The sequence below is a fragment of the Protopterus annectens genome, chromosome 15.part0 (genome assembly GCF_019279795.1).
Source record: "Protopterus annectens isolate FY-2018-M chromosome 15.part0, PAN1.0, whole genome shotgun sequence".
NCBI classification, from domain to species: Eukaryota; Metazoa; Chordata; order Ceratodontiformes; family Protopteridae; genus Protopterus; species Protopterus annectens.
The window spans coordinates 188,269,436-188,282,810 of NC_056749.1; the positions used below are offsets into that span (position 1 = coordinate 188,269,436).

The 13,375-nt window shown below is 41.8% G+C and overlaps 1 protein-coding gene across 4 annotated transcripts in view; it reads right to left on the reverse strand.

The window, feature by feature from the left end:
• Window positions 1-13,375, reverse strand: part of LOC122790109 (probable E3 ubiquitin-protein ligase MID2) — a 1,228,538-nt gene that overhangs the window by 33,053 nt on the left and 1,182,110 nt on the right. For all 4 annotated transcript variants that reach the window (XM_044057683.1, XM_044057682.1, XM_044057681.1 and 1 more), the window contains one exon: window positions 8,788-8,949. In XM_044057683.1, coding sequence (XP_043913618.1) covers window positions 8,788-8,949 — 162 coding nt within the window. The remainder of the gene's footprint in view (window positions 1-8,787; window positions 8,950-13,375) is intronic.

Below are 13,375 nucleotides of genomic sequence, written 5' to 3' on the forward strand. Positions count from 1 at the left end.
ATGGGCACAGACCGACAGAGCCTGTGGGAGAGTTAAAGGAAATTTTAATAGAATTGTGATCTGTTTACAAGTTACTTCAGGAAAGCAGAAAGCAGGAAGGTATTCAGGGGTGTAGAGGGTGGTATGGTGACAGAAGTGTAGCTGGCTCAACCAGCACCCTGCGCTGGTACCATGGACTAGCACCCTAACCCCTTTAGCTCTTCAAGTGAAGAGCAAAAAAAAAAAGACTGCAAAATTGCAGGATGCCATGCTAGTTGCTTGGCTTCCTACAGACAGTACTCAATCTGCACATTGCTCCGAGATCTTCAAATGCAAAGATTAAAAAAAAGTCTACTCCTTCTCATGACACAGCAAGCAGTTGTACATTTTTTTCCTTTAAAACCGTACCAAACAGTTTATACCCCTCACGGAGCACTTATGTTTTAGCTTAAAAAGGTAACAAACTTCATTTTTAACCTGTAGCAAACTGTTAGAGCTGCAGTTTATACCCCACACACAACACTATACCGCACAGGTTTCAGCTGAAATTTCTTTTTCTCTTAAACTGCAGCAAAATTATTTTACTCCTGTTCTCCATTCCTTTCACCCTTATAGACTATTTCAGTCTAATGAGCAACATCATCTTAGCATTTATAAACCCCACAAATACTCTGGCCAAAGTCTTTATGCATATTCAGTCTCTAAAAAAAGATGGAATGCTATCTCTCTGAAAATTATATCTGCCTCTAACCTGGACTTTGGACGGCACAGTGGTAGCATTGTTGCCTCATAGCTAGTGGTTCTCTGGTTCGATTCTTGGCTGGAGTGCCTTCTGTGTGGAGTCTACATGTCCTCCCAGCATTCATGTGGATTTGCTCCGGTTTCCTCCCACATCACAAAGACATGTGTCTGAAGCATTTCTCACCGGGCCTCTGCTGAAAATTGGCTTTGTTCCAAGTCGGACTTTCCTGATAAACAAATGTTAAATAAAAATAAATAAACCTTCCAATTTCAAACTACTACTAAAACCACCTAAATAACACTTGGCTCTGCTCCTGAACTACTCAAGTCTGAACTAGTTGTTCCATACCCCCCCCCCCCCCCCCAGCACAGTCCTAATTCACATAGTCAATCTAATTGTTAAAGGACAAATATAACTTTGCATAGGCTACATTTTGCTATCCCTATTCCAAAGTGTGAACTCGGTGTGTATATCACTTCTATGAGCTGTAACTGATGCTGTGACTTCTTTAACTATGGACAGTTTTCTTTTTCCAGTATATCTTTGTCCAAATATCTGCACTCTGTATGTAGAAAGTCCACACTGCACTGAAATTGTGAATTTTTTTACTTAATATGTTGTTATGAATTAGCTTTTTTCACTTAACTGTAACTATATTATGCCAAAGTGGAGCTTTCTCCTCGAGAGTCCACTGAAAATGGGGTATTATCCCAGTCAGACCTTCTTGGTAAACAAACATAAAACAAATAAAATAAAGTGACAAAAGTATACAACAGAAAGATTTACTGCTTTCCTGATCACATTTTGTACTTGCAATCACTAATTTATTGTAAAACAAAACTCTCAACCTTTCACATTTGATGTAGCAGGAAACAAGCTTAGAACTTGGGTACCTCCTATAATCAGCCAACAGATATTGCCAACATACTGGCCAACAGATTCAGTGCCAACTTTACCCCCCCCCCCAAGGACCAATCACAATACTGGAAGAGTGCCAGGTATCCATCATTACTGCAGCACAGGTTAAAGCTGCATTGGCCAAGGCCAAGAATACAGTTTCCATTGGACCCTACAATATCCCTTGGGTGTGTTCTACATGAACTACAAAGGGAACTGGCACCACATCTGTGTGCCTGTTCAGTCACAGCCTCACCTCAGGCTTTGTCCGTACCGAATGGCGCACTGCTACAGTCATCCCTCTCCATAAAGGGGGAGTGACTACAGACCCTGGGAATTATCATCCCGTTAGCCTGACCAGTCTGATATGTAAAGCTATGGAGCACATCATCATGGACCTGATTAACAAAGACATAGGAAATCTCCAAACTCTAGACTCCACATAATTTGGCTCTGTTAAAGGAAGATCATGCCTGCTCAACCTGGTTGACTTCCTTGAGTCAGTCACCAGGGCTGTGGATGAAGCTAAGGCAGTGCATACAACCTACCTCGATCTGGGCAAGGCCTTTGATACCATTCCTCACTCAGGAATTATTGATAAACTCACCAAGCTAGGCATCAACCCCTATGACACTAGGTGGGTTGCAAATTGGCTCACAGATAGAACACACAGTGTGAAAGTTGTGGACTCCGTTAGACTGCCGACCAGTAATGAGTGGAGTCCCACACGGATCAGTCCTGGGTCCCCACCTGTTTGGCATCTAGTTCTCAGACATCCAGGTCAATACAAAGGGAGTCTGGCTGACCAAGTCTGCAGATGACTGCAAACTGGGAACCATTATTAACTCTCCAAGTGATGCAGATATCCTACAAAAAGGCCTCACTGAGACCAATGTATGGTGTCTAAACCATGGCCTTAAGCTTAATTCCAAAAAATGCACTGTCATCCCCTTTGGGAAAAACTCATTTCCCACTAATTGCCACATTGATGGGAGTCCATTGAACACTGAAGGCATTATAAGAGATCTGGGGATGCAGGTTGACAGCAACTTCTCCGACCATTAAATTGCCACTGTGGTCCGAAAGCCCTTCTATGTGGCACATCTCATGACCGAAGCTTTTGCATCCAGGAAGAAAGAGGTCATCGTCTCTCTCTACTCTTCCCTCATTAGACCAATCATTGAATATAATGCTCCAATTGGAATGTACCTAACCAGACATCTGCCACAGAAGTACTTCACAAAGAGGCTCACAGGCATTAAACACATGTCCTGCTTGGATAGACTCAAAAGACTCCAGCTATTCTCTGTTTCATATCGCCTACTTAGAGGTGATCTCTGCTTGACTTACAAAGCCATGTCTAACCCAACTCTGTTAGAAATGCTACATCTAAAGAAATACCAATCCCTCCACATCACACACTCCAGAGACCTCAACCTCATTACCACAATCAGCAGAACATGCTGGAGGGACAGGTTCCTCACCCAGAGACTGCCCAGGCTCAGGAATAGACTTCTCATACATGTCAAGCAGAGCACCTCACAGACCCTCTTCAAGAGAAATCTTGATGAGTGGATGGGTAATAGAAAGTTCACCCCGAGGATCACTCCAGTGGCACTACTTGATAGAGGCACTGGGAACTAACATCAGGCGGCACGATGCCAGGGCACTGCTATGGGCTAGGCTTGTAAAGGCTCCAGGGCCATTAGTCTAGTGCACACCTATGAACCTATGAATAACGGAAAATGGAGACCACACATCTGCCATTGTGTTCTTCTGCTAGGTTCATAGGTTGGTACTAGACTATCGGCCCTAGGGCCTATACAAGCCTAGCCATAACAATTCCCTGGCTATTTCTTCCCACACTATTTACTTCCCTGGACCCCTGTCTAGCAGGGGGACTGACGTGATCCCTGGGGTGAATTTCCTTTCTCCTTTCCAATCATCAGTTCCTTTTGAAGAGGGCCAAAGAGGTGCTCTGCTTGACATGTATGGGCAGTCTATTCCAGAGTCTGGGGAGTCTCTGGGTCAGGAAAGTATCCCTCCAGCATGTTTTGGTTATTGTGATGATAATGTTTAGATCCCTGGAGCATGTTGTTCTGAGGAATTGGTATTTCTTTAAGTGTAGCATGTCCAACAGCTCTGGGTTTGACATGGCGTTGTATGTTAAGCAGAGATTGCCTCTGAGTAGACGATATGCGACAGAGTATAGCTGGAGTTTTTTAAGGCGGTCAGTATAGGGCATCTGCTTTAGGCCTGTGATTCTTTTAGTAAGGTATTTCTGCAGCCTTTCCAGTTGTTGCAGATGTCTTGAGAGGTACATATCAAATGGGGCATTGTATTCTATAATGGGTCTACTGAGGGATGAGTACAGTGGGACAATGACCTCCTTTTTTCTTGATGAAAAGCCCTTAGTGATGAGGTGTGCCACACAGAAGGATTTCCTGACTGTTGTGGCGATGTGGTTATCATAGGTGAGACCTACGTCTCTTATCACACTTTCGGTGTTTAGTGTACTGCCACCCATCTGGTAATTCACGGGTACATGTTTTTCCCCAAAGGGGATAACTATACATTTCTTGGCATTGAGCTTGAGCCCATGGTTCTGCCACCAAGCAGCTGTTTCTGTAGGGCCCTTTTGTAGAGTATCCACATCATTTGGAGATTTACTAATGGCTCCCAGTTTGCAGTCATCTGCGAACTTTGTTAGCCAGAGTCCCTTAGTGTTGGCCTGTACTTCAGAGAAGTAGATGCCAAACAAGAACGGTCCCAGGACTGAACCCTGAGGTACTCCACTTGTCACATGTCTGGATTTGGATTTGGAGTCTGCTACCTTTACAGTGTGGGTTCTGTCAGTAAGCCAGTTGGCAACCCATCGAGTGACATAGGGATTAATGCTCAGCTTAGTAAGTCTATCTATGATTCCAGAGTGGAGAATGGTGTCAAAGGCCTTGGCGAGGTCCAGATAGGCTGTGTGGACTGTCTTACCCTTGTCCACGGCTCTGGAGACTGATTCGAAGAAGTCAATCAGGTTCAAGAGACAAAATCGGCCCTTCACGAACCCAAACTGGGTGGGATCCAGTGTTTGAAGGTTGCCAATGTCTTTGTTTATAAGTTCCATGATAATACATTCCATGGCCTTGCAGATCAGGCTCATCAGACTGATGGGGCGGTAGTTCCCGGTATCCAAGGTGTATCCCCCCTTGTGGAGTGGGATAACTGTAGCTGTGCGCCACTCAGTGGGCACGAAGCCTGAGGTGAGGCTATGATTAAACATGACACTTAGGTGAGGTGCCAATTCATTTTGTAGTTCATGTAATACACAGCCCTGGGATGTCATCTGGTTCCATGGATGCTGTATTCTTAGCTTTGGAGAGTGCGTTTTTTACCTGTGTGGCCATTATTACCGGAATTTGACAATCTTCCGGTATTGAGATGGGCCATTTAGGGGGTGAGAGGGGGTTACTTTGGCACTGAATTGATCTGCCAGGATATTGGCAATATCCTTTGGATCAGTATATTTAATGCCATTCTGTTGTAGCTCAGAGCAGATCTGAGCATTACCATTTAGATTCTTGACATGGTTATAGAATGCCTTGTGGTTGTCTTTGGAATCTTTGGCAATTTTATTTTCATAACTAGCTTTGGAGGATTTTATGAGGGATCTCAGCTTCTTACTGAGGCTGGTAAGGGAGTTTTTTGCATCCTGGGATTTTCCTCTTTTCTGCAATAGTTTTTTCCTTTTGTTGTAAAGTTTGTTTATGGCAGGGGACCACCAGATTGGCTTCCTTTATTTGGAGGAGAGCATCTTGGTTCTATTTGGGATGGCACGATTCATGCATGAGTGGATTTGCTTGTACAGTGCCTTAGTGTAGGATTCAGCAGTCGAACTTTCAGTTCCCATCTGCATGGGTGCCATGACATTTGTCACTTCTGACTTGAGTAGCATGAAGTTGGCTTTGGAGAAGTTTTTATGGAGGTTTCCTTACTGGGGTGTGGGGATGGGATGTGGATGTTAAGGGTGATTAGCTTATGGTCAGACCTGACCAATGAGGGGGTGACCATATGCATGGAGCATCGATTTCCCATGTTGGTAATGACCAGGTCTAGGATATTGGAGCCCCTGGTGGGACTATGGGTTAAGAGCCAGGGCATTGGAATGTATGAATTCCAAGAACCATTGGGCAAAGGTGTTGGTACAGGAGTAGTTTTCCCAGTTAATGGCAGGTTAGTTGAAATCACCCAGTATTAGAGTGTTTGGTTGTATCTTAATATTTTCCAGTATGTTTAGAAAGGTGTAGTGAGAATCTAGGATGTTTGTTTCAGTTTGATGCTCCACCAAAAAGCAACTAAGTTTTCTGTTAATGTTAACTCATTCACTGCAGTAGAGCTCTTTTAAGTGTGTACCTTTAACTCCCAGTGGGTGTCACTTCACCCATTAAAAAAATGAAGTTATCAACTTACAGTTCTAAAAAATACTAATTAACAGAGGTCATATATCAGTACAATTGTGTTTGCCATCATGTATGCTTCAAGATAAAACATTCTGATACCTTGTATGTAACATGGTTTTGGAATTATTAATGCAAATATGAACAGGCAATATTTGACCCCCTAGAGGTGCAGTAGGAGGTAACTGCAGAAACGCCTGGAGACGTCACTTGGCTGTAATGACTTAAGGAGCCCCAATGACTCCCACACCACCAAAAGTGAAGAGGACTATAATTTGTTAAAAAATTCGGTACTTATGTATTATCGCAACCACTTTTTCAAGCAGACGTAATTTGTAATCTGTTGGTGAAACGATGTATATGAACCTGAAAAGAGCTGTGTGAAGTGGTAACTTTTGTCTCACAATGCTTTTGATCTTGGAAAAGGAATGAGGGCACAATTCCTCTTCCTGGGTAGCATCCTTTCGTGACCTACCTTAATGAGAAGTGCTGTAAACATGCCTGTGCATTCGGAGTCCTGTGAAGAAAGACCTGTTTATTCTTCCACATGTTTTGTAAAGCTGGATTATACAGCTTGTAACCTACATTTTTAAGAGCAAAACAGGGATGCAGAAAAGTGAAGCAATAAAAGTAGGATTACAGGTAAGAAGAGCAATTTCCTAAATTGTGTATATTCACTGAATCAGAGTACAAGGAGAAGATGAACTGGCGTACATTACAATACAATTGTATGCATCTTAAAACATACAGGTAAAGCCTTTAATAACATTGTCATTGCAATGTTAAAAAACTGCAACTTTTAAAACACTGCATCAACCCAGTAGTCACTGTTATATGAGTACAGATCATCCAAAGTTAGATTAAGGTGAGTGTCAGGCAGCAGGCTTATCTGTGTCGTAATCAAGTCCCATCAGAAATGTACGGCACACCGGAATACCAAATTGGACCATTACTCTTCCTGCCTCAGACAATGTGGCATAGTAAAAAATAATAGCTTAAACACTCCTTTTAAGTTTACCATACATATTTTTCTCCAAACATAATGGATTATGCCTGGTTGAAAATGTGGTTGCGATAATACGTAAGTACCAAAAACTGTAAAGCAGTTTTCTGCCAAACTGTTAATTTAATTAATGGTTTAGTAAATAATTGCTTACAACTGTGTAACAATTACTCAGTGAAATAATTAAGGCATGCTTAATTATGACTTCAATATGGCCTGACAGACTTACTAATTGAAAGAGTATTCAGTCACTGTTTCTGACATTTGCATGACTTCTAACAGTTTAATTATAAGTGAAAAACTGATGGAGTTTGTTTTTAAAACAAACTGGTGATCACACTCACACAGATGTAATTGGATAAGTGACAAACCTTTCTGTTATATACTTAAATTTCTTTAAACTAGATCTTTAATAGACTCACTTATCTATTTGATTTTAGTTTTGAATCATTTATTTAACATGTCTTCTTAATGTTTCTTCCATTGTATTATCCCTTGGCTAATTCTGCATTTCACTGCATTTTGTTTTTGATGCATTTTATTACATATATCTTCTTAATACAACTACTCTTGCTCCTACTGTCAAGTGGTTAACCGCTTTTTACCAGACACATGACTAAAAACTTTCCCTATGTCATTCGGCTTAGCTGCTTTACAAAAGAACCATTAAATTAATAAACTGATGATTATTTTTTGAGTAGCGTTTGCAAGACTATGGGTCAAATTCAACCTCTCCATACACATATATCTGTAGCTTCACAATCACTCTGAATGCATATTAGCTGGAAAAATAACACTCATTCAGCCCTTTGGGACTTTTCCTATACACTTTAATGGCTTTTTTAACTTCAAACAGTTGTATGTCAGAATGGACTGCAGTTTACTGCCCTATATGGAAAACCTTATCCACTAGCAATAGTTTGCGCCATCTTTTAGATATAAATATTTTAGGGATGCATTGTAGAAAACTCTGTCATATTCTGAAAACAGGGAAAACAAAATTTATTATATTTTTTTCTGAGAAGGGCTGATGCCTCTTCTGAATTGGGCATCATGCCTTATGCAACTCCCTTCAAAGGCAGACATTGGTTCCCCCCTGGCTCTGAAAAGGATAAAGCAAGCATCAGAAAATGAAGGAAAGTACTTACTTGATTTCTGTATAACATGCAGATCTTACCAAGACATGTCCTATTCACTGCAGATCTGGCAACAGCACCAATTCTATAAGGCAGTTACAACATGGGCTGCTAGAAACATGAGTATGACTGTAGGTAATTATTTCCACTTAACCAAAAGGTGCACAAAAGTAAATGAAGACTGAAACAGGGACTGAGTAGAAAAGAAGAGAGTTTTCAGACCTTCCCAAGACAGTAAAAACTCAGCTTGCTAATAAATATCTAATACATAAGAAATGGAAATTGTAGGTGACTAACATGTATGCATACACACACACACACACACACACACACACACACACACACACACACACACACAAAACTTTGCTTTCTCTGAACATTGCAACTGTTAACACAACAGGCTTACACTCTCTCAACCTCTGCAGATATGCAGTATCCATCAGAGGAAATATTTTCTTAGGGTTAACACTGCGAATGTCACAATGTCACATACTGTTTGAGGCACTTGGCTTTCCATGGGGGAAAAATCATTGCTAAATCATATCAAGGGACATGAAAAAGTCATAAGTCAACACTCACTGTTCGTTTTTAACCTGGCGGGATCACTGTTCCTGCTACCAGCTTGGTTTATGGCCTTGACAATGAAGATATAACGGGTGCCACTTTGCAGACCATGTACTGTGTAATGGTTCTGTTTGATGTTCGGAACAATCATCCAGCTGTCCATAGAGCTGTACACACCTGCAGAAGTAACAAAAGAAAGGTAGAAGTTACTGCCAGGTAATTAATAATGTAGAGTATTAGTTGAATTAGCACCAGATGTACATTATAATGGAGAACGAAGCCCTGCTATTGCATTGTTATGTCTTCTGTCCTCTGGCTAGCTCTACTTGTCAAGATGTGCTGCTGATAACTTGTAGATGTAAGAAGAACCTGCTGTTTCATAACAAAGTAGTTTATTTTCAAATTTATTTATTTATTTACATTTGTTGACCAGGAGTGTCCAACTGGACGTAGATCCATTTTCAGCGGAGGCCCAGGGAGAAAAGCTCCACAGTTAAAATATACAGACAGTAGTTACATTGAATTTACATAGCAATTGACAACTTGATCAACATAGCAATTAAAAATTACAAACATAGTTACAGATGAAGAACATAGTACATCAGTAGACAACTAGAATCTTTATCATCTGCGAAGAGAAATTCATATTCACCATTTTCAGAAACATGCTGTAAGTGATTAAGTAACTTGTGCATTATTTGACGCATTACCCTTAGTCCAACTCAACTTGGCACATAGGTTACTATGCTACAGAAATTGAGCACCAGTGAGTACAGTTCGTCCATGCTATACCCTTTTCCAGAGTTGTCACTCTGTTGATGCATTTGCAGTTTAAATAAAATTGGGCAAGAGAATTAAACATATGAAGTCTATATGTCCAATATGTGGAATAAAATGCACGTGCAGCCCGCCATGTGGTCTCTCTGCTATGCTTCAGCAATAAGCTAGATCACTTGGTTTTATAACTGTGGGGTTAGTCAATCAGGCTTTCATGTCAGCATACAGCCTGACTACTGTTTATACACACTTAAAACTTCAGGGCTGTCTCACCCAGCCTTCCAATATTATCATTTTTTACATACCCTGTGCTCTCCTCCTGTTGTCTGTCCCCTGATCTTAACCATCCACCTTACATTTCTTACTTCCTACAGCTAATTGTTCTCATTTTTCTCTAATTATACCCTCCTCTACACCCATTTGAACTCTGTATTTATTCTGAATCTACTGCATCATCAAGAATGTGCAGATACAGTGATTTCCTTCCATATCACTGTTGCAGTATTCATCACCTCTGGGATCTCCTGCCAAGGGTATAGCAATGTCTGGCCAGTATACCAAAGCCTTAATTACCCAGAGAACACTGTATGTCAGAAACATGCTTTCTGTGCAAGAGTACAGTACAAAGGTGATGTACGTACACTGCCAACTTAGAACTTCATTATTGCCTTTCCAAACACCATTATAGTACAGCAGTCTGAATGACCTTCACTTTGCTGGTTATACTGAGACTACATTCAGATAAGTAACCCATTGGGGTTCTTTTTCTTACATTACTCAGTGGGTTACATGTAATCCAAGAAAGGTAAATGTCACTGTGGGAAGCAGATTCCTCATAAAGACTGCCATGATAGATGTCTGTTTTGCCTCTGTGCATCTCACAACCACACTCAGTGTTCTACCTGTCAGGCTTTTGTACCCAAGACTTTGCATAGCCACCTTACTTCACTTTCCATTTACCTTGAGAACCAATGTTTCTAGCTTTTGGCCCAAGGTACCATGGCAGAATCTACTTGCCGTAAAGTACAACCACTGCTCAAAAAAGAAAGCCAGGAAGTCTAGGCCAGATTCTGCTGCCATCCAGGTTCCACCAAACATCTCTCATGAGGTTAATAAGAACCCAAGGATAGTCTAGCATTGCCATAAGTTTCTTCTGCAATGACATTCTTGGAGGCCGGCACAGAACCTGCCTCTTGCACATCCTAGGAGGCCTTATAAACATCTGCCACAGATGCTGAGAAAGAACAATGGCTGATTTCCCAGGGACCTAAAAGAATTCCTCAGATCCTTGCTGAAAGTGGATCTGGTACCTTGATCGAATCCAGACAGGGGTCCAAACCTCCATGTTCTGTCAGAAAGGACATCCCAGTGAAGGCTGGGCTCTCAGTAAAAATCTACCCAAACAGCAGAGACCTCCATGGCAGAAATTCACTCGACCATCACAACACAGCACAAACCACAAGACAGATAGCTCACCTACAGAGTGTGACCCTCAACCTAAGCCCCTAAGGAAAAACAGCCTAATACACTAATCATAGGTGACTCAATAGTGAGGCACACAGATGTCCCACTCACTAGGTTGAATAAGGAAAAGGTAACAGAAAGCTGTCTATCAGGTGCCAGAATCCAATACATAACACATGCACTCAGGTCACTCCACAAGTGCAAGTATGACTCTGTCATTGTCCATGTGGGTGTGAATGACCTGAGATGCACCTCCATGGACTACATGAAAAGAGACATGGTGGAGTTCTCGATGGCCCAAGCAGGCATGATCCTAGCCCTGAGCAGCATCCTACTGTCACCCAGAATGATACCGCAGTACAAGCAGAAAATGATTGACTTCAACAATTGGCTAAGTTTCTGGTATCATTCTAAGGGGATCCAGTATCTGTCTACTGTTTTGCATCCAGGAAGAAAGAGGTCATCATCTCTCTCTCTCTCTACTATTCCCTCATTAGACCAATCATCGAGTATAATGCCCCATTTGGCATGTACCTCACTAGACACCTGCAACAGCTGGAAAGGCCACAAAAGTACCTCACGAAGAGGATCCTAGGCCTTAAACACATGTCCTACACAGACAGACTCAAAAAACTCCAGCTGTTCTGTCTCATATCATCTATAAGAGGCGATCTCTGCTTGACTTACAAAGCCATGTCTGACCCAGCTCTGTTAGAAATGCTACATCTAAAGAAATCCCAATCCCTCTGCACCACACACTCCAGAGACCTCAACCTCATTACCACAATCAACAGAGCATGCTGGAGGGAAAGGTTCATAGCCCAGAGACTGCCCATGCTATGGAATAGACTTCCCATACATGTCAAGCAAAGCATCTCACTGGCCTTCTTCAAGAGCAATCTTGATGAGTAGATGGGAAATAGAAAGTTCACTCCAGGGATCACTCCAGTGGCTCTGCTTGACAGACACACTGGGAACTAACAGTGGGTGGCACGATGCCACGGCACTTCTATGGGTTAGGCTTGTTAAAGCTCCAGGGCCATTAGCCTGGTACACACCTATGAACCTATAAGAAAAGGCAAAAAACTTAGCATGTGGTGTTAGTTCCCAGGTATTTGCAAAGGGAATGGCAGGATTTCACTCAAGGCTTCTTCAATGCCTTGATGGCATTAAAGTCTCCTCAGGGGGTTTCGTTTCCTGCATCTACTTGGCAGTCTAATACAAAGAGGACTAGGGACCTGGAGTCTTCAGACAAGAATTATGACTCGGAAGCCGTCTCCTTAGCCTATTCCTTGCAATTGCCTTCACCTTTAGACTATGGGTTTGAGGAGGAGGAATCTGTCAGTCCTGAGTGTCCTTTGGTGACATGATTCGACATATGATGGTGCACTTCAAATGGGATTGCTACCAAGCATCAGATGTCCAGAAAAGGTATTACTTGTTATAAATGGACTCTCCTAAATCTTCAGCTGTCCCTCCTGTGTTGGTTGCTCTACTGGCTACCTTCACTGCTGCTACCCTGACACCGGACTCTCATCCTCCAGCTCCTAGGAAACCTGATAGGTTTTATAAGGTTATAACAACAACTCAGTAGGAACCCAGACCAAGTCCAAACACAATAATATTCCAAAAATGGATGTCCAAAAGGCTGATGTTGAGTAAAAACAGTTTTAATAGCAGTAATAGATGTACACAAAACAAAATGGTGTGTGCTTTCCTGGCTTACCCGCTTCTTCAGACCATGAAAAAATAAAAGGCACTTAAACCTTATATACAGGTAACCAGCCATAAAATTAAGTGATGTGAGATCACATGGTACAATTAATGATGCAATCCTCTCCTCTTCAGAGCAGGCTTTAAAGACACAGCATTATTCCGACCTGTGTATACAGTAGCCCTCATGTCAAGAATCCATCCTAACTCAGTATATTCTGTTTCATCAGCTATATCACCGCCTCTTATATTAGTACCAACTTTATGCAAAACCAATACACACACACACACACACACACACACACACACACACACATATATATATATATATATATATATATATATATATATATATACATATACATACACACACACACACACACACACACACACACACACACACACATATATACAACCACAACCACATGTATAGAGATGGGCTCAGTCAGCCACCCTCTCCCCGAAACTATAGGTCGGAGAGGGGTAACTCTATTGTATTCAAGTAACATTAACGTCATTTGTGAATTTGTGATGTGGTGAAAAAGAACTGGCCAATACTCGTGATGGACCCAAGTGTAGGTAATGTGGTCAGACCCCAGTCACGATTCTCCTATAAAAACAATAAAACCCTGACGCAACGTCTATGTTA